The following is a 22,799-nucleotide window of genomic DNA, read 5'->3' on the forward strand; positions in this document are numbered from 1 at the left end:
ACCAAGAATAATTCCTGCTTATATTCAGAGATGTATAAATTTCTTCATGCCAGTGCACATCACACACACACACACAGAAGCACATACCTTTTGCCCCTCTGAGCACAAATCCAAATCCTTCATTGTCTTTTTTCTGCAGGACCACTGCCTTTTCTTCTATTATGCAGTCACTGTAGAGAGAATTCCGAGGATAGCGACCATTATTACATCCCTTCATCACCACTGTAGTAGCTGCTCCTCCAGTGTGCAGGTTCATCATCATCACAGCCCGTTAATCAAATAATATTGCAGTAACCAAGCATGTGAAAATATAGAACAAATAGTAGCGAGGGGAAGACAAAGACTAAGCTTAATGATAAAAGAGAACATGACAAAGCAACTTAAAGGGAATAAAAAAGGCAGAGAGGAAAAAGAAAGAAGAAGAAATCATGCATGGTGGTTTGTGTTCTATATGAATGACTGAATGAACATGTGATCATGTAATCTGTGGGTTAGCTAGGACTCTAAAAGGAAAAAAAGTAAGTGAACTGAATGACAGTATCATTAATAAACTCCTCAATCGTGGATGTACCAGATGCATCTTCTAGTGAAGCCAAAATGAAACCAACCAGAAGAAAAATGAGGCAGCATTTTAAATTTAAAGATAATAAATTATGATTTTATATTAGCTAACTAAAAGGCACAAATATATTCTGAAAGCTATGCCTTGCATCAAAAGCCCTTTTTCAATCCTATTGAATGTTGCATGCTGCAAGAATCCCACATGATCATCTGACAGCCTACAATGCTAACAACGTGCAGCTGCCTTGGCGTCATCAAGCACAAATTTCCACAGCATCGAGAATCTGCATAATTGAAATAGTAACAAGGCATGCACAATCAGGAAAACACATTTCTAAGGAATATTTCCCATCTTCTGAGAAACAATTAATATTATAAAACAAGGAGATGGTGTAAAGGACTATTTATGTAAGCAGTATGTCCTTAAAGAGAAAGTAGCCTTAGGAATCTTACTGTTACTGGCTAAGAAAAAAAGTAGACGGTAGATGAAGAAAAAGCATAAAATCCACATTAAAAAGGGATCTTTCATATACAGGGAGCGATCTGCAAAAGCCTTGTTTAGTGCCTTTCATTAAACATTTGGTTACTAAAAATAAGCTCAAAAGAAAAAAAAAAAAAAAAAAGGTTTTCAATGCTCTTTTAAGTATAAAACCATTACACAGCACAAGTTGCAAGACATTCTTCTGAATAAAGACAGTGTCAGGGGTTAAGTATTCATGAATTGTAAGCACTGCAAATCACACTGCTAGGTTGCCTTTAAAACACCCACAAAACTAGAAAGAAATATAAGCAAGTTTTCTTTTCTTTTTTTAATTTTTTACTAGCAAACTACTGTTACCACTGGTCTTGTACAGAATCTAGTCACAAGCACTCGACACAGTAAGAGACCGGATCTGCTCCAGTACCATTAATAATCCAGAAGGGGAGGAGGAAACTAAGTAAAGAAAAATTGGTGCAACATTTTTATTTAAAGCTCTGAACAAAGACAAGGAAGAAGGTACCAAGACACCAATGGACAGCCTCCAAAGTCCAGATCTTTCATGTATCACAGACTATCCCTTTGGTGACTTTCCAACTCTGAGAGATGCAAGTTCATGTTACTGCTGAAGTGACAATGTAATTATGTCTTCCAAACTACAGAGTATTTAAACACCACACCTGAATTAAAGCTACCACAATGGTGACTTTCTGAGCAACAGATGATCTCCCAAAGTATCAGCAGCTTTTGAATACTGTATCTCAACTTACTATTATTTACTGTATAATTCAGACATTACCTTTTCTTACAATTAATAGCCTTGCTATCAAAATGATATAAGAAACTATCTACTTCTTGAGATAGCCAAACACACTCCTGTTCACGCATACCGGGGTGGGGTGGAATATGTAACCCTCAGAGCCCACACTGTAGTGCTGAAGCCCTCCATCAATGTCCTAATGCTACAGAAACTACCTGAACCTACAAGCATACTGGCTTGTTTTCTTTATTTCACCACACACGTTTTCAAGGTGGGGCTCTATACTTATCCACTGGAGTCAACAGTAAAGCTGTCTCCAGCCTTTTTCTTATGCACAGTCAAATTAATACACTACATTTCCTTCAAGTTTCCTTGTAAACAATCAATAGCTTAATAGAAGTTAGAATTCCACTTTTGAGAACCTAATCAAAGAAAGTCCTTGGTTGAAAGAACACCCCTCTTCTCCCCTACCCAAATCCCACTCTAATCTCAGTTCATTAACATAAAGATCTCAGAAGCCTACTGGCCAGGTACCTCATCAAACCTTGCTCTGATTCTTTCATTTTTGTTGACAAAAAAAAAACCAATTCATAATATCTTTCCTTAAAAAGCTGAAGGCTGAAGTTCCAAAAGCAGTGCTAAGAATACTTGGGATCAATTCACCTGATCAACGTTAGGCATCTACATCAAAAAAAAAAAAAAAAAGGCAACTAGGCTCCTTTCACAGTCAGCTAATGAAATGCACAGGAATTTTCAAGTTATGCTCACTTCATCCTAATGTAGATGTCTATGGCTGTTTGGATTAAAAGTATGAAAGCCACCTATGATTTTCTTTTCATGTACAGTACATTTATTGTATAAACTACCTGGTTTTATACTTCAGTTTACACATTGAAAGTGGGAATACTAGATTGCCAAAATTTTGGGAAGTTTTCTGTTTTACATGGAAGGGGGAGGGGAAAAGGAAGGGAAGGAGAAGCACAACATGAATTTTTGGTAACAAAATATACAAACTGATCTCTATTACTTGACACATACAGCTTACTAATATACTGTTTCAATCATGTACTACACAAGGAAACTTCATCACAGCCTGTAAAGCAAAAATGTAGGTTTGAAAAAATCAGATGTGTAGCCATTTCTTCTCATTTCTGTGCTAGGAGAAGGGGACATGCAATAATCACATGGCATGAGCAGTTTAAAGCAATCTCAGAAAGCAAATTGATTCTCTACAGATACCCCAGTGCTGCAGAGCTAAGAACTAGCAGCAGGAAAAGGATGGAAGACAAACATGCACACACAAATGAACTGAACTGGCAACCTCCACACCCCTTCTCCCAGCAAACACACTTTGCATCCCTGAGAGAAGGGGGCAGAAGAGGAGAAAAAGAGTTTAATCTCTGACTGTTTGCAATATTGCTTTTTTGTTTGCTTTGCCATGACAGGGTTCTCTTATCTCAGTGTCAGACTGGACCTCTTCACTGAAGACATGCTGAAGGTTTGTTCACAGTCTACATGGTCTTGGCAGGCAAAGTGGTGCCAAATGTAAAAGTAGGTCAAAATTTCTCACAATGAGCCTTCTCGGCAGCATGTCTTTGATCCTGAAGGTGCTGTAAACACTTAGCAACAGAATGCATATAGGGTACAGCTACCAGTGACAAATAAAGGCGACATTATGTTATAAGCCTGTTCAGAGGTCTGAGCTCAAGCAAGAGGAAGAGGCATTTCTTCAAAGATGCTCTGAGTACAGTGTACAGCTCTACACGAGGCTGAACAGTCTCCGCTATCTGTGATACACCAGATTTCAATAGGTAAAATCCTTAAAGTCCATTTCTGTCCCATCTCAAACTGAAATTAAACAGTGTCCATTTCAGAGATGAGTTTTCAGAATATTACTAGTTCCATATTATGGTAATGAAATGAGTAATTTTAAAGTCAATAGCTCATTACTTAAATAGGGCACACATTACTTTGACTTTGGGCTGTGTAAGTCCAAGACCCGTTGCATACAAAGTTAAATGCAAAATACATACTATCAAGTGCAGAATATTTCTGCATGAAGTCCAATCTTGAATATAAAAACTTCAGGTCAAAAAAAAGTCCATCTAAAATCACTGTTGTTTTATCCAAACACTAAATATTAGAAAATATGCTTGTTAATTGGTTCCTGTAGCTTCCCCAACACGTTAATGCGCAAGAATTGTGCGGAGCTGTTAGAATTTCCATAATTTTACAAACTTACCAATAGACAAAGGGAAATAAAGAGATTTACCCATGGTCAGACACCTGAGATTTGAACTCAGCACTGTTACGTCCAACATAACAGCCATCATTTGGGTAGACTTTTCAAGACAGCAAGAATTTCTACTTTGATAACAGGCCATTAAGATAATACTTGAAGAAGGAAGTAGAAATGTGAAGTCCTTCATAAAGATCTGTATGAAGAAAATAAAGGTTGAAGCACAGGTTCCTGATGGGGGCAAAACCATGAAATCTAGATTCCATTTCTCAACTAGAATAACTACACCCTATGTTAAAGCATGACTTATTCCAAAAGTTAAAATAGTAAATTATAGAGATGGAAACTATTAGGACCACAGAATTTGTTTAGGCAAGTTTGTATCTTGTGTATCGTTGCTGATTTCAATCTGAAAACCAGCATGTAGAGTACACTCCACTGGAAATTATTATCATTATCTGGAAACAAAAATGGCTATTTGGTGTACTGTCAATCTCTGCCTAAGGCAGAGAAAAAAATTAATTTAAACAGGAATTATTTTCCTGGTTCTTTCCAACTGTGCATCCCCTAGAAACATAATCTAAAGCTAACCTTTTCAGCTTTAACAAACTGGACTACAGCCTTTCAAAGGAAAACAGTTATCTAACAGTTCACACACAAGATTCAAACAACCAGAATTACAACCAATGAGTAGCCTTCTCAGCCCACAAATCCTTCAGTGACATGGTTTGCTCTATCCTTGAGTGAGAAGTTATTCTCTCAAAGTTCATGTCTTTCAGTTGCCCAGATAAATCCAAATCTCTTCATTAGATTTTTTTTTTTTTTTTTTTTATGTCTCCTCCTCAGTACTCTTGTAATTTCAATCTTTTTGAAAGTTCTACTGAATTCACAGCTGGCTACATGTTAGAAGGATCAAATCACAGCCCAACAATAAAGGAAATGCCTTTTTTATACTTTGCCAGATTCAATAAATCACTATCTAAACCATTCCATAAATTTATATACAGTGTCTGAAGGCAGTCACACTAATTCCTTTCAGGCTCCGACAATCAATTTAGGGTGGTTACGTTCAAGTCCATAGAAGGCCATTCAGGAAATCTATTCAAGAGGAGCTCTTTCCTGCATGTTCCAACAGTCAATCCCTGTTAAAAGCACATAAAGAATGTTCTCTCTGAATATTTCCCTTTTTTGGGAAGTTACCTGTCCTGATACCATATAAAATGGAATTTATGTGTACAGCAAATCTTGTTGTAAGATATAGCAGAATTCTAGTGGAAAAACTTTTGCTGTTATTGCTAGAAGGGGTCAACGTTATTATTTATAGTCATCTACTGTAATAACTCCAGGAACATTGGCTAAGCCAAGTAATTAAGGCCTTCAAGATTAATGAAGACTCTGTATGTGATTGCTCAAGTTTCCCAGGCATTGATCATCCAGCTGTAGGTCTTACAGAAGAGCTTTCTCAGCTCTTGCATAACATGCCGAACAGTAATCACTTCCTCAAGAAGTATTAACTACACCAGTGAGTGTGGTTCTTTGCACAGCAAATAGGAAAATACACAGATGGTCCCTACCTAACCCACTTACAGCCCAGACAGAAACAGAAAGATGTAGTCAACTGTATATTCAAACTCACAGTAACTTCTCTGTAATATGCTGCTGTCACATGTAGAGATTCTGTCATGTGATGATGTCTTTCATTGCATTGCAATGCAATTAGTCTTAGAAATGTGTTGCTTCATAAATATATGATACAGCTTTGAACAATAACAGGTTATTATGCTAAAGAATAATTCACAACCCAGGGCTACTGCCTTTGATAGAATCTTTCCATAGTTTCTCATGGTAACATCTTTAATAAGGAATAATTACCAGGTATTTTGGTGAAACATGTTTTACCATTTTTCAGAATGTGTGTTTATTTTATACCCTTACAGGAGATATTCAGTAAAAATACAATTACCTATTTTGTCCTGCCTTGTGTCAAAAACACACGCATAGTGTTTACACTACAACTGACCAATCCTGGCAATATAATTTCTGTCACATATGACAAGTCTAAATGATTTTTCTTTAGAATGTATGTCTATATGGAAGTTTATAGCAAGATGTGTTTCGGAGGAAGGCAGTAAGAAAATATTTTCAAATAGATGGTTGATAAGCACCTCAGCATTATACTCAAGGAAGACACAACCTGTCATTAGAACAGAAATACTGGAGAACAGTAAACTTTAAACAGATAAACTCCTTATTAAGTAGCTGAAGATAGAAGTCCGAGGAGTATAATGATGGTACAGTAACAAAAATATGGGGAAAGGATGATCAGAATCGCATAGAAGAACTAAAAATGGAGGGTTTTATTTTCTGCTTTTCCATATCTGAGGCCAAGAGAGTCTCACCATAGGGTATCTAAGTAAAAAATTTCCTTCCTGTGCAGTGTTTGAATTTCCCTTTCTTGTCCTTACCCACAAACCCATCAGAAGCATTTGTAGGAACACACAGATATACTTGTTTTTCATTTCTTCAGATAAGGTATTAGGGCACAGGCCTACATTTTCTTTCATGGAGCTACTACACAAAAAGTGGAGTTAGGCTTACGTTGAACTGTTTTCCAAAACAATTATTTCATTATCATGATCCAGAATTCTCACATCAGAACAACATTTACTGTTAAAACTGAATTAGATGAATTTGAGGTCATATTTGGAGGTAACAAAGCTACCCATCCATAAAAGCTAAAATAGTTCTCAAAATATCCTTTAGTATCTTCAGAGTAGTTACACCAGAGAATAAGATTTATTTCATCATGCATTCACAATGACAAGGACTCCAAGTCATTTTGCTATTTCACCAAAATAACAGGGCTGCACATGGAGATGGAGCATGGAATAAAACAATTAGTACTACCTATAGATTCCAGCCTCGCAGGTGCTCTCAAAGAAATTGCAGCATCCGGCAACAGTATCTTTACTAGCACTTTGAACAGCTGGCTGTGTGTCAATGCCTTGCTTGAGTGTCAGCAGTGCCAGTTAAAAAAAAAATAAAAGAAAAAAAAGACCAACACAACCACCCTTGAACCATTGCTCTCTCTGGATTTATAATTTATGGCAAATAACTTCAATTGCAACAGAAAGGACATACTCTAATTTCTCCTCATCCAACTTTACATTTCCTCCATGGCTGAATGGCTCACTCAGCACAGACATGCCTTCCTCAGCTGGATACACTGAGGCCAAGTAAAGGAACGGGAAAGAAGAGAGGATGCTCCAGCAATACTCCTGTATACTTCCTATATTCATCTATTTGTTTTTCTGATCTCCCATCTCGGTGCTTTTTCTACTGAGTTCAGTAAACATCATGTAGAGATCTTTGATCATGAGAAAAGCAAGGCTGCATATTTTTCATTGAAATTCATTTGTTGATGAAAGAGTTATATGCCAAACTGTAGCATGCCATAAAAGACATTAAGCTACTGCCTAATTCCTGTATTTTACAGATCTATATTGCATTATGAGGAAATTACAGACTACAGTAAAACCTGACAGGGCATATAGCTTCTTCCACTTAAAAAGGTGTTTCATTCACACTTTTAAGTAAGTAATCAAGCTGTCTTTATTGGATTTTAAATACTTGATAACCTCAGTAAAAAATGAACAGTTCTTCACTAAATTATCAAAAACACCAATATCAGTCATGAAGTGATTTGATAAGAATTAGGAAGTCAGATTGTTCTACTTTTTCAAGCCCGGTGACTGACAGAGTTGCCCAAGCAGTGTTATATACTTCAATGAATTTATGCTATAAAACATTAACAAGAAATACAGGTTTTAAAAGAGAAACATTAAATTTTATGACACAAGTGCAAAGAAGTTACACAATTTCTTTATGCAGAACCAAGGAGAAACTTCCTCTCTCTATGTATGTAAATCAGTCAACATTCTTTTATCCAGTCTTTAATTACACTTAATAACATACTCTCTGGTGTGCAGGAGAAGAGAGTAGGTAATCTAAAGTATTACCCAAGTCAATTGATTTGGCTAGTACTACCTGTGCTTTTTTTTCCTGTTTTCATCCTAAGATGCTGAAACTGTAATCATTAAAGTAACATATTGATATAGCAAAACAGGAAGCCAAACAACTTCCTGGAAATATAAATCATTCAGTAAAAGCCAGACTTATATTATACAGAAATCTCAGGATAGGGTATGAAGGAAAAAAAAAAAAGTCAATGGTAAGGTCATGATCCTATATATATATATAATTTCATACAGATGTTCCATCAGTCACATTAGTATTTTGGGCTGCAGCACACTCCACTCATAACTGATACTTAGTAGCAATTTTCAGTAATAATTAGTGAACATTTGAGCAATCTAAGCCTGCACTATGAAAATATTAGTATTTATTGCTCATACTGTGAACCTTGAACAAATAGCCTGTACAAACATATACATACGTTTTGGTAATTAGAATATTTATCAACCTTACTTTTTAGGTTTGTATTTTTCTACCTCAAACCAGCTGCAGTTCCAGCCCCTGCTATTGCCACCAAACCACATAGAAATAGGAATTGTGTCCCTAAATATCTTAACATACAAAGTATTTACACAAAAGGAATAATAATAATAGCTATTTATAACAACACTGTTTTTCTATATAGGTTTTTTAATTAATAAGTTTCCTAAAGTTTTTGCTAAGTTGGTCTATATTAATCACAGACAACCACAGTAACAAGCAAAAGATTGTGTTCTAGGTTAGCAAATAGGACAAATAAAATAAGGTAGAACCAGGAAAGTAAATCCAGATCTATGATAATGGTATGAGTCTACAAAAACATAATTACATATATCAGTAAAGATTTTCTTCAGCTGATGCGGCATCTGAGGTAGTTCATAAACCTTGCTAATCAGTCTTTATGCTTATCTCAGAGTTGGCATACATCAGACACCACTTTGAATTTTTCCTTTCCCTTCTTAGAGAGAGTCACTGGAACATATGCACAGCTGTGCTGGGTTAGCCAAGTCCTGGCCCTTGAAGCCCAACATCCTCTCTCTGCCAAAGGCCAAAAGCAGAGAAGGGTTTAAGAGCGGGACAAACACATTTGATGTTTCCCCAAAGCATTCCACCAGCTCCCAACCAAGCTGCACTACTTGTTCCTTCTTTTACTGAAGAACATGGGACACTGTATTCCCTTCCTCTGGTACAGTTTTGTCATCATGCTTTGGCATGTGCACATTCCATGGTAATACAGGGGATTAGATCCGCCTTCCTCAGGATGTCTCGTTTCATGTTTCTATAATATACTGTAGTTACACTTTCAGTAAAAAAAAAGAAAAAAAAGTGTTTTATTAACACTTTTTAAAATGTGTTACAAGTCCTTTAAGGTAGCAGTTAGACACTGAAGGTCTTTGTAACAATTTTTAAACTCACTATACATTTCAGTATTGTAACTTGATTTGCTCACTCAGCCACTCAGAGAATCCAAACATACTGAATGCTAAACATAAATAAATTATGAAATAGGGGAAAGAGACTGGTGATTTCAGGACTGGTGATAACCATGAGTTTCAAATTAGTTTTAAGGGATTCCTCTGTGTTTCCATCACACCTTGTTTGCTGTGATGAGCAAGAGGTATTATCATCCTCATGTGCTGCATCCCTTGGAAACTAAATACAGTTCTAACCACAAGAAGTCTGAGTAACCCTGACTGTTCATTTCAGCTTTACAGATTTAAGTATTTCACTTAAAATCCTACATTATACAGAAGTGTATGGTGCTTTAATCATCACTGTTAAAATTCCTTTAAAAATTTTTGACGCTTTAGTATAAGGCATGTTACAAGTAAGTTTCAAGTTCTGTCTCAAAAAAAATGAGGTATTAACAAAAGCAGAGAGGAAAGTTTTTCTGAAAACTATTCCCCACTTATTTTCTTCTCCAAGAGCTTTAAAAATACAGTATAGAGTGAGAAACTGGTTTTCTAGGATTTTACTGAAAGGCATTAAAAGGTGATTTCAGTTAGAGTTTAATTTTCACAAAACCCTTTAAGAATCCTGACTATCACCATATTATTTTACAATCTCATTAACATCAAAAAGGAGGTGGCAATACTACCTTTTTTTCTGAAATAAATTCTCCTCTCTCTCCATTTCTCTAATTACACTAAACTCTTGAGTTATTTTAAGCCTACTCCGAATATTGTTTACTTATCTGCAAAAGAGTTTGAAAATTGTCCATCTCAACAGCTTTCATATCTAACAGCATCATAATTTTCAGCAATTTTGTCAAAGCATGGCCAGTTTAGCCCACAACTTTGGTAGCAACGAAAAATCACTGACTTTACAGATACCAGCTGATGAAGACAGAGAACTCTGCTCTATTTAAATTATCCATTCCTTTTCTTGATTAAGTGTATGTTGAACTGTAATCTCTCCTTATTGCTCCCTTTCCTTTGACATTCAGCTATCACTTGCTCGTTGCATTGACACATAATTTCTGGAAATATGAAGCTTTTATTTTCTAAGTACTGGAGACAGGATAAAAATTTTGCTTTATCATTCCAACTCAATTGAGTAACTGATTTAAGATGGATAGAGTTTAATCTCACATGTATTTCAGAATTTATGATATTTGAAGTGTTTACAGTAGAGGTATAAACCACCTCTGCTATAGCTACAACTGTTCTACAAATCTGACAGTGCTACACTGTCAGTCTTTGGAAATGCTAGTTTAAAGGATCACACAATCTACTCGGTATCAGCTCTGGTTTCCAATTGTAGCACTAAACTCTTAATTCTGAGACCTGTTATCTGTGCCCAACATGCCTTTTTTAATTCAAAAAATAAAGAAATTACAAGACACATGGGTAACAGTCCTTTTTCTAAATATGCAGTTACCACTATTTCCTAGTGCACATATTTAACTTAACATTCACTATTCTTCTGCTCAGAATTTTGCCATGACATCAGTTTTAGTGAAATGTTTATTCATTAAAACGAATCTTTTGTTGATATATTTTAGTCTAAATTAAGCCTTCATTAGACATTATTTCTCCAGAATATGGGATGAAATTTTATGTCAGAATAAGCAGGTATCCCCAGAAATATCACCAGTTATTCAATTGGGATATCTGCCAATCATTCAAATCTAGCATCACCACCTGCATGCCACAACCTCTAAGGACAGAGCTAGCATCTGTCTCTTGGCTCAGCAAAAGAATCATAGTTTCAAAAGACTCAGATAGAGAATCGTTCTATCCACCAGGTTCTTGACATTCATCAGCAACACAAGGCCTGGGTTTAAGTTGAAGCAGTCTAACACACAGGGGACTCAAGCCCACATCTTCTTTATTCCAGGTGAACACCCTGACACCAGCTATTGATTGCTCTTTAGCATGTACCTCTTTGTAGGGTTTGACCCCTCTCAATTTATAAAGAAATACAACCCCAGCACATCTATTTTGTCCCAAGACAAAACAAGACATCCTCCTCCCATCAGCCCTATGTTTTGCACAATGGAAGTGACTAGCTTTACCTAGAGCAATGGTAGTTAACTCCTTTCTGACTTCTCAATAGTTTCTTCTTTTAAGAGGAAAAAGAGACATATGTTGCCTGTCAGTCACCCTCAGAATTTGCCTTGTAGATCAAATTATGTAAATGCAACAAATATTTGTGAAAATCTGGCTGGAAATAGAAAAAAAAAAAAAAAAAGGTGGTTTAAATCATTGCTCCCACTGGAGGAATGCCCACAGTGAGAGCTCAACAGTTATTTGTTCCTTTTGGCCTGCCAAATCTTAAAAATGCATCACTTACAATCAGAGGCACCATATGTCAGCTTTTGCTCATCTAGTGATTAGGTGAGAGGAAGGCAGCCAAAGGTGTAGTAGGGCAGGGAATTAAAGGTCACACAGAGGAAGCTAAGTCATCATAGTGGAGGCTAGAGACAGGAATGTAAAACACTAATTGTTAGAAACTTATCATTCTCCTTTTCCCAGAAAAATAAACATTTTAATCTCCTGTTTTCCTCTGCTCTAATTATGTGGCTCCTGTTTCTATCTAACCTATTATTACACCCTCACAATGTTTTCTTCCTGTCCTCACCTTCTGTCATTTCCACTCCTTTTACCTATTCTTCAGGTTTTTTTTAATTTTCTCTATTCTAATTTAGAAAACTTTATTCCTCCCCATGCACAGGACACAGGCTGCTGCTTTCAGTTTTGACATTTAAATCAATCCTGTCCTCCAGCATCCAGTTGGAGGAGTTACAGAGAAAATACTGTTGAGATTAAGAGTATCAGTTGCTGTGCAGGAAATGGCACATTCACCAGATTATGGCCCTTGCAATCACGATCTTCTCTACTTATAGTTACACCATTAGGTTTTCACCAGCTCTAGAGGTAGATCCTGAAAGCTTTTCATAAAGAGCATTTTAAATTTGGGAAAGATTTTGTTTGGTTGTTTTTTTTTCAACTTTTGTCTTGGAAACTGTTGGTCTTTCTTTGCTAGCATTTTACCACTAGAAATTTAGTTAAACATCTAGTCCAGAAAATGTCCAACAAATTTTAAACATTAGTTGCAAAACCATTAATTGCTAAAAACAGGATCTTACTGAAGTGCATTAAACAAACTTCAGTATTAAGGCAGCACACAACTTAAAAATGCACTTACACGTTCATGAAAACTCTGAACACTCACTGTATAGTTTTGCATTTTAGTGTAAATGTATCAGACTTTAATATTGCACCTTCATACAATTATATTACAGATTTCAACACAGAGATATTACAGTTCAGATACATACACACACATACACCCTTTTTACCTCTTATTTTAGCAATTACTTTAAATATTTGCTGTAGTCACCAACATATAAAGCTCAGTCATGGCAGCACACAACAGCAGGGGAGGCAAAGTGCAAAGTTGTTTATTAGCAAGAAAGATAATTTTCATTAGAAATTAAATAACTGTAAATGAAAAACTTCACATTTTAAATCTCCAGCTGTTCCACAAAATTGACAATGCCTTAATTATTGCTTAAACATATATGTAATTTTCCAAATGATATTAAATTAGATTTTGCAAGTTAATGAGGCACACAGTATTAAAAATGAGCTACCCTTGTCTTTCTGCCTCACACATTAAGAGCAGTTCAGCGCTATCAGACTATTATTTTCACAGTAAATGAATCAATTCAGAACAGGCATCAGGCAAGCCCAACAAAATATCTTCAGAAATAAAGCAACAATACACGCACACAAAACATTTTACACACTTTGTTTTCTATAATTTGGTTGGTGCTTCCTGTTCTCTCTGCCTAAAAGAACCAAGAGTGTCACATATGCAGAGATCTTAAATTATTAAAATCTCAGCAAGCATTCAGATAGAACCACATCACTATACCACACAGTGATATCTATTTATCTATTTCATTACAACTATGAGCATACTCAGATATTTTTGCTACCATCTCCTGGACAAAAACTGAGCTATGTATATATGTAAAAAAGTTAGAATACTACTCTTTTTACTTCTTTCCACCAAAGAAAACTAAGAATTATGTTTAAAGTCTATGCCTGCAGGTAAGAAGAACTGTCAAATCACTTTCAACTTATTATCAATGTATCAATCCCAGAATAAAGTAACAGAAATCATGAATTTATTATTAAGAATGAATGGCACCCATCTTAATATCCTTATACCACTCCCTGCAAGAGATCAACTGAACAGTACAAACTTCACAGAAAACAGTAGTACAGTGGAACTAATGCCATCCAACAGAAAAACAAAAAGTCAGTTATGTCAGTGCAGAAAGAACTATTCTCTATGTAACGATACTTCTCACAGTGTCTCCCTCACTGTTCTGCAGGCCTGGGGAGAGCCAACATGAAAATGTGGCGAGCAGGATATAAAAAAAATACCAACAGCTCTTACACACTGCTTCAAGTTTTGTAAAGAACCATTTGCCAGGATTTAACAGATTGCTGCTGATGGCTGTGCACAAGCAAGCTGCACTCAACAAGTACATATGCTCGATTCACTGCAACATGGAACCGGGGCCACTGCTAGGCTGTAACCAGGAAAAGGCCCCTTAGCTCCCTGTCTGGCATTCCACACCTCATGACTTGCAAAGACCAGAATTCTACAAAAGTTTGCTATCCATTTAAAATACATAGTTAAAGAGATGAATAATTGCATTTTTCCAGAAAGAAGACAATCTATTTATGTAAAATATCCACATGAAGCCAGATATCAAACTAAATGAAAGTATTTCTGTATGAAATTAAGAGCTTCCACTAAAAAAATTTTTTATTACTGTGTAACACACCTAATGCTTAAAGTATTAAGACAGCACCATTTATATCATGACTTTGGGACAAAGACTGAGGTATTCAACAGGTAGATGCTGCAGGTTAAAAAATAAAAAAAAAAATAAAAAGCACCACACAGCATGCTGAATTACAGAGGTAGACAGCTTCAGCTATGCCAAAGTGTCTCTGAGCTATCTAGAATTAAAGTTTGTACTGCTCTACCTGACAGTGCAGATGACAACATCAACAGAGAACTGCTGAGAAATACAGCTGAGAAGAACTTCTCATTTTTCTTAAGTGGTTGTATGTAAATTGGCTTTTGAGGAGTTGCTTCTGTCAGCTTCTACACTCATGCAACATGGATGCTGCCACCTGACTCCAAGTAGAAACATTAGGGTTAATGAATTAAGCTTTTAATTAAGGTTTCTTACACATGCGTCCCAAACTACACAGTCCTGTTTTCCTCTTTTTCTTTATCTAGAAAAATAGAACTAAAACCAGAAGGCAAATCAATTTGGTCTCATCATTAACTTTGTAGCAACAAGTCTTTGGAAAAGGTTATTTATTATTACATCCTCTCCTGTGAGCTTCTTAATGCTGCTGTAGCCATAGAATGTCAAGAAAGGGCACCAAGAAAACTTCTCCCATGCAGTGATTTGTCCAGTTAAAGTGGCTAGGAAAAAAAAAGATCTGAAAGTCGATTATATTGTGAAGAAAGGGAAGACACAGAATAGACAGGAAACCTTACATTTATATCGCATACTTCATAATTGCATTGAAGTTGGCATTACATTATGATACTGACTTTTGCTATTACACTATTCTGTTGGGGGTGGGAGGGAGATGATGAAATTAAAGCAGTAGTAAAAGCTTCCATTGTTGTGTTCTAAAGTTTCCAAATCCATGAAAGCAACTGGATCATGTTTTCCACCAAATCAAGTTTATAATCTTTACATGGTACCAAAATTGCTCATATTATTTATGTCTCCAGAGTATGAAAACAAAGTTACCACTTTATCACCAGTCACATCACCTTTAAAAAGGTGTTAACATTTTACATTTGAAATTAAGCAACTAATTTCATAAATTTTAATTTGATAATTTTGTCTTCTCTCTGTTTTCCTGACTGAGCAATTCACTGTCCTATCTTGAAAGAATTAATCAATTTCCCCACTTCAGTTAAAAAGCAGAAAAAGAAATATAATTTCAAAAGGTTTACATCATATTTAACTTAATAAATAAAGAATTTTTTAAAATTCCAACATCCATTCTATGCCTTAGCAACAATTTCTGTTATTAAACTAGAATTTGACCTTGATGAAATAACTGATTTAAGGCCTACAAATATTTTTCTTTGAATTAAAGGTAGCCCTGAACTTTAACTAGACTTCTGAAGAATATTTATAATACTTTGGAAGTTTTTGCTTTTCTGGCCACAATATTACTCATCCAGCCTAGACATGACTGACCCAAATAAACATTTTTCCTAACAAACTCAATGGAATCCACCCTTGCCCCAGCTCTCAAAAACTACGTCCCATTGTTGTTTTTGCCACTGCTGACCACAAATACAGGGAAGACAAAAAAATCTAGACATGTCAACGCACTCTTACATTATTTCCTTGCAACTTCATTGGCATATCTGCCCTTTAGGACAAGGCGCAATGGTTTTACACTAAAAGAGGTGAGATTCAGACTAGATATAAGGAAGAAATGGTTTATGATGAAGGTGGTGAAACACTGGCACAGGTTACCCCAAGAGGTGGTAGATGCCCCATCCCTGAAAACATTCAAGGCCGGGTTGGATGGGGCTCCGAGCAACCTGCTCTATTGAAGATGTCCCTGCTCAGTGCAGGGGGCTGGCCTAAATGGCCTCTAAAGGTCATCTACTGATGATTCTATTCCATGATTTTTCTGTGCCTGCTTTCTGCTCCACTCAGTGGCTCTAAGGCATGTCAGGCAAGTACAGCCTCGGGCCATGACATTTCCTGGGGTCTGACACCATGGGTGCTGCCTGCTTGCTCCATCTGGGATCCCTCTCACTTGCCACCTCAGCCTCCAGAGCTGCATCCCAGGACAAATGTCCAGGGACATATATTTACTTCTGGTTTGTCCAATAAGAGCTCCAGCCAGTCTAAGAAACTTTACCCTCTCTCACATGTATGCAGTTGCAACAAAGCCTATTGTGCCCTTCAACATTTGTCCATCTGCATCAGATTAAAGGCAAATGATTGAAAGTAATTAGTTCAAATAATAAAGGAATCCATGTAAAGGAATGCCTGCAGTAGCAGTGCGTGACAGCTGCAAGAGACATAATCATTTCTGCATAACAGAATTAATGTATCCCATCAGCATTTAAAGCAGATAATACATTAGACCTGGTAGTTTCAAATATTATATTTGTATATTTAATGACTATTTGTATTGGGAAGCAAGTCACAATGCCTTTCTACATATTAGTGAGTATACTACCCATTATCCTGAAGTACTAATGTATGAATAACCTATCTCTAATGTAAAGCTGAAATAGGATTTAATGAACCTCCATTACTCAAGCTGCACATTTTCCTAAAGATGAAAAACGCCATGTACAATGTATTTTCCTGCATGTGAATAAGCCCATTAATATAGATTTCTGAACAGAGTGTTCTTACTCAGCAATTTTTGCCCTTTGGGAGGGGGAAGGAAAAAGAGAAGACAGCAGACACTTCCCCTCACTCCCACATCATCTCCAGAAAGGAACTGGATTGGCTTTGTTAGTACTTTGGTTTCAATGCTCTTCTTAGTACATAGGCACAATTGCCCTGTGACAAATATTTATTAAAACTTAGCTGCAAGTAGTTAAATCTGTTTTACTACATTCTTCCCCTACTTTGATAGGAAATGATAACAGAGAAAGTAATCAAAGCAGTACAAATTTGGAAATACTGAGAACTGTTGTTAGATTCACATCTTGTTTTCCTCTTTTAACAATTCCTCTCCCTGAAGAATCCCATGATAGGAGCTAAATCATCATGGTGTTTATTCTCTGGAAATACAGCATTACAGTAAGTTATTATATGCCCCTGAGAGAAAAAATTTTTTCTTTTCCATCAACTAACAAGGCTTGGAAACTTGGACACCAAAAACCTTTTTTTTTTTGTTTCCCTAGTGTTATTTTACATAAAATTCTAAAATTACTGTACATTTCTCTACTTAAAAATGTGTTAAGGAAGTCTAACTTTCCACTGTATTTCTTGGAATTTCCCATTAATTCTACCCTCTCCTACCTTTCTCACTCAATTTCCACTATTTTTTTTCAAATGAGTCTACTGGGCTTCAGATTCTCAGTGGAAACTTAGCTTTACCCAGAAGCTGCCAGAACTCCATTGCTTTCCCTCTTACTGCTCAATTAATAGATATCGATGCCAGAACCAAGAATAATTGCAGACATACTTCGTATCTAATTTCTCAATAATAAGACTGTACAAAAACCATCATTTTATCTGATAAACTCTCCTGCTCACTGTAGTGATGAATCAGGTAATGTAATTTTTTTGAGAGCTTTGATGTTGCACTGCACAAGCCCAATACCTTAAGAAGAAAAAACCCACAACAACCCCAAAATAAATCAACCACCTCCTCCCCTCCCCCCTGAAAGCCCCCAAACATCTCACATACTTTCAGTGACTTCCCAAAAGCAGAGAGTATAATCTGTTCATCCCCAACAGTTCACTGGTTAAAAGATGTACTTAAGCACCACTGAGATGAGGTTCAGGCCCTTGGTCTGAATATGGGGATTTGCCTCTTGCTTTCAAAATGACCTCTCTAAACAATAGGGTGCTGCCTATTTCAGAAAGGCAGGTAGCATTGTTTCCTCCCAATAATGGACCTAAATTTTCTTGGGAAAAAGACAACAAAAAATCCAAAAGGGTTTGACAGAAGTGACATTTTCAAATGAAAAGATCTTTTGTTAGAAAGTATGAGTAGATTTTGAGGGGGGACTATTTGGTATCTCTGAGGCAAGATGCTAAGGCCACAGCTTTACAGAAATAATCCTACCCACTAACAACGACATACAGAAACAAGGCTATGACTTTCATGGAATAATGATCACTGAGAATCTTGCAGAAAGCCAACTGCTCACTGGAAATGTAACCAGGGACTAGTTAACTTGCTCTGCAGAACAGTTATGCGTTTCATAGTACACCAACAGCTTCTCTTGACAACTTTATCATTATTAGACTACCCAGTCAATCACATCGTTGTCCAACAGTACAAAATTTTGGTAATCTGGCTGATCATGGCAGGGAAATATGCAAGATGTTGAAATGGGGTTTCTCTATTCCTAAATCACAACCACAGGAGTTGATGCCCTATAGCACACCATATACACTAACAGGAACATCAATGTCTCCAAGAGGGGATGATTGTAGCCAACCCACAAGCCTGTAATTCCTCCCACCATGTCACCAAACCTTCCCTCTTCATTCAACATTGCAACACTCTCAAATCACAATTCAAGGGACTACAGATTTATGTATTTTCAAATATTTATAGGCTGTATGCTGTAGACAACCAGCAGGCCCCCTGCCTTTCAGAAGTCTGCACACAGAAGGACATCTTGGGTATCCAAACTACCTCAGCTGACTTGAACTCCATCCTCCCTCCCCAAATTGTTTAGCTGACATAGAAACTACACATGACCCTTGGAACAAGGAATAAGATCACATAATAAAAGCAACAGTTACCACATTTTCATTCTTTTTTCTTTTTTTTTTTTTTTTTTTCCATAGTGTGCTACATGAAACTCTGCCATATCAAACTCTTTATACATTTCAGAATTCTTCTCCTACAAAAAAAGTGGTTTTTCTTGAAAACAAAAAAACCTCAAAGCTGTAACTAGACATTCAGGAGAAAAGTATAATGACTTCACTGTGCCACCAACGTTTTATCAAGAAGACACCAACAGCTAACAGAAGTTCTGTGCTTTAAAATTCATCCTTTCTACCAGAAGTTATCTGTATGTCCAATGTATATGTACGCAGAAGAACCTGCTTAAAAACCATTAATATTGAACAGAAACTGCAAATAAATAATCAATTTTTCCTCATTTCTAACAGCCTAATTTCTACTTATGTTCTAAAGATAATGTTCAGAACAACAAATCACAAAATTTTATTTTGGTTTTCTTGTCAGCAAGTATGATTCTATGAACAGATATAGAAGGTCTGGTCTTGTGGAGTATTGAACAACTTAAGTGGTCCTTGTAGAAGCAGCTGGAACATGGTGCTTCTGTGAAATGCTGATCTCTTTCACCACTCATGAAAACAAAATAGTGATACTCATTACTTCATTACTCACTATTTTTGTAAACCCATCCCATATGAAAAAAGGAAGCTGTGATAAAAAACAATTTAGATGTAGACTGATATCTTGAGAAGCTCTGTTTAGGAATCTGCTTCCTTTTTCCCCTCAAAAGTCTAAAGCAAAAGTAACAATTAAATAAAACCCAGAAATATTTTGTAAACACATTGTGACCAAAAAGAAGAATCCTTACCTTGAAGCATCAAAGCTGTCATAGGATCCAACTGTGTAGTGTCTGAACAGTTTCTTTGTTCTATCTGTTCGTGTTTCTGCACAAAGAAAAGAGAGCTTTTAATGCTACTCCTCTATTTCTTAATCAAGTGTTGTTTTAATTTGCAATTTCAAAGTGGATTTTCTGCTGTATATCAATAAAGAAAACTTACACTGTTTCCTAGAATCATAGAATGGTTGAGGTCAGAAGGGACCTCTGAAGATCATCTTGTCCAACCCCCCTGATCAAGCAGGGCCACCTAGAGCCAGTAGCCCAGGACCATGTCCAGATGCCTTTTGAATATCTCTAGGGAGGGAGACTCCACAACCTCTCTGGGCAACCAATTCCAGGGCTCAGTCACCCTCATAGTAAACAAAGTATTTCCTTACATTCCCTTACAGTGAATTAACATGGTTTCAAGGCGTTTTGAAAAAAATTTTTACTTTGGAGTTGAGACATTCTTTTATCATATCGTACACATCAAGTGAATACGGAGAACTTCTTGTAGATCATGTATCATGTCATTCATAAGTTTTACTACACTCACATTCTCACTGGCAAAAACTTTCAAGTCCAATCTTTGGTTCTTTTATAGGTTGGACTAAGAGGCAAAATACAAGATGAAATAAAGAAGAAAACCCAGCAAGGCATTTCAGAAAGGTTGGAAAAATACTCAAAAGAATGCAAACCAGATTTTTTTTGTTTAAATACACACACACACACAAAATTCGAGTTATTTCTATAATTTTATTAGGCATATGGAGAATGGGGTAGGGGAAAAAGTAGCTGCCCACATTCATCGCCATCAATCAAACCTCACAGGAGATAGTGCTATGGAACTTACACTACCATTATATAGCAAAAGCAAACAATTCAAACAACTGGGGGGATATGGGGTAAAAAACAAACCCCATATTTGGGAAACAGGAAGAACAAAGGAATAAGATACAACAATATATCTACTAAAAAGGCATTTAAAATACATCAAAATTTTATATTTATGCCTTTTCTACAGTTCACTAACAGTACCACTGGTTTAGTATGGCTTTAACAGTTAAAGTACTTAGTTTAGAACCGTATCTATAGAACGACAGACAACAGAACTAAACATCTCTTTTCCTCTAGGACTGGAAAGATGATCTCTCATTTATTGCTTTCAGTGGGTACCTACAGGAGCACTCATACACCAAGCAGGTGGGAAAGATGCAGAAGCTACTCCAGTAGCTGGTTGCTTCCGTATGCACATGAAAGAGCATAATCTAAAAGGCTTTCACTGAAAGGCTGTCACTGTATGTGTGTGTGTGTCTCTCTCTGTATATATATATATGAACTACACTTCTGTGGAAGGACAAAAGAATTGTAGAGGAGGTAGGTAATTCATTGTCACATTCTTCTTCAGAATGACAGGAAAACACACAGAAGCTTACTTCCAAAGAGGCATTCACATAAAGTAAAACTTTAACAAAAAAAGAGAGTAAGGAACTTACTTTGGTAGCTTTATGTATCACAATAATTGTTCAAATGTATCGATTTTCTCAGTCCTACTGTCTTTACCAGAATAATATTTTAGTGTATGCATTTTTTCTCAGATGAATATCTTTAGGGCAGTCCCTTTTTATATGGCTTCTTCATTCAATGGAAGATACTTATGTAGAAACTGTAGTGCTTGAGACAGGAAAAAGTCTTGCCTAAATGCAGCTCAATTCTCAAATGCAATCACGTTAAGTTAGGCTAACAGACATGAAAAATCAAATTGAAAAGTTTCTGGTTTAACTTGTGACCATGAAATCCTCATCCACATGGCTGAGGAATGTTTCATTGAAGGACAGCCTGACTCCATCCAAACAGATTTTATTAGTTCTCCAAGCTAGTCACAGCCCTCAAGGTGCACCATCTCTATGTCACAACTTTCAGGGGTGTTAAAAATTACTGTGAAAGGTAGTGCTGTCAGATGACCAAGTTCTAGTCTGCAGAGAGAAAAAATACATCCGTGCAGGTTGATAGGCTTTAAACATGGCCAAGAAACACACTGCAGAAGAACATACTGGGAGGCAGACTTTGGGAAGAGGGTTGACAAAACGCATCTTTCCTTGCTTTAACCAGTACAGCTGACACATAACTGGATCCTGCCCCTAAATGCATACATAATACAGAGGAATTATGGCTGAAAATTAACGTGCAGGTTGCAGCTGGTTAATAGACTAAGCAAGTTATTTCTTCATAGTAGTGCACCAATTTGCAAAATACAAGAAAAGCAGTACTCAACAAAAACCAGAAATATATACATTTCTATAAGTTTGGGGAAAACTAGCCAGCCTCATTCCTACAGGATGGCCAAAGAGGGAGAAAACCTCTATTATAATCCTACTTGATAGTTTTGTATAGGCTTATTTTGTCCCTTTGTCACTCACATACAACCTGTACTTTCTGCCAAAGAGGCCTTACCTTTACACCAGGTTCCAGCTCCTACTACCCTTACCCCAAACCTTTCTGGAACACCCAAAAATGACACAACTCAGCCCAGGGCTCACCTAGCACCTACCAAGATACAACCAAAGCTCAGCCAGCCAGCACAGTAGCTGCAGGGCTGCAGGACAACACACTCATTTTCACAGAGTAAGAGCTGTAAATGTGGTGAGCAGCAAAGGCACCCAAGGCTACATGACAGCTGCTCAAAGAGATATGGCTTTGAAGTAGCTCACTGCATGACTGTACCTCTTAATGTGCTACAAGGGGTTCAGTGAATTTTATGGATCATGCCTTTGTTGATAAGTTTACAAGTTTAGCTTCAAAACCCAATGCCCTACAGTGATGTGGAATAAAGTGACCTGCATTAATTGCAGTCTATTCCCCATTGAGCAACATTCTTCTTCACATTATCCTAAAAATCAAATTAGTAT

General features: G+C 36.6%; 1 protein-coding gene across 1 annotated transcript in view; it reads right to left on the reverse strand.

The window, feature by feature from the left end:
* The window catches only part of SHANK2 (SH3 and multiple ankyrin repeat domains 2), a 323,086-nt gene that overhangs the window by 145,232 nt on the left and 155,055 nt on the right, over positions 1-22,799 (reverse strand). Inside the window, exons 14-15 of the mRNA XM_033006803.2 lie at positions 19,882-19,957; positions 88-170 (exon numbers count right to left, since the gene is read on the reverse strand). Of these exons, the coding sequence (XP_032862694.1) occupies positions 88-170; positions 19,882-19,957 (159 nt within the window). The remainder of the gene's footprint in view (positions 1-87; positions 171-19,881; positions 19,958-22,799) is intronic.

This window comes from Tyto alba, unplaced genomic scaffold (assembly GCF_018691265.1).
Source record: "Tyto alba isolate M040663 unplaced genomic scaffold, T.alba_DEE_v4.0 Super-Scaffold_8, whole genome shotgun sequence".
Taxonomy (NCBI): domain Eukaryota; kingdom Metazoa; phylum Chordata; class Aves; order Strigiformes; family Tytonidae; genus Tyto; species Tyto alba.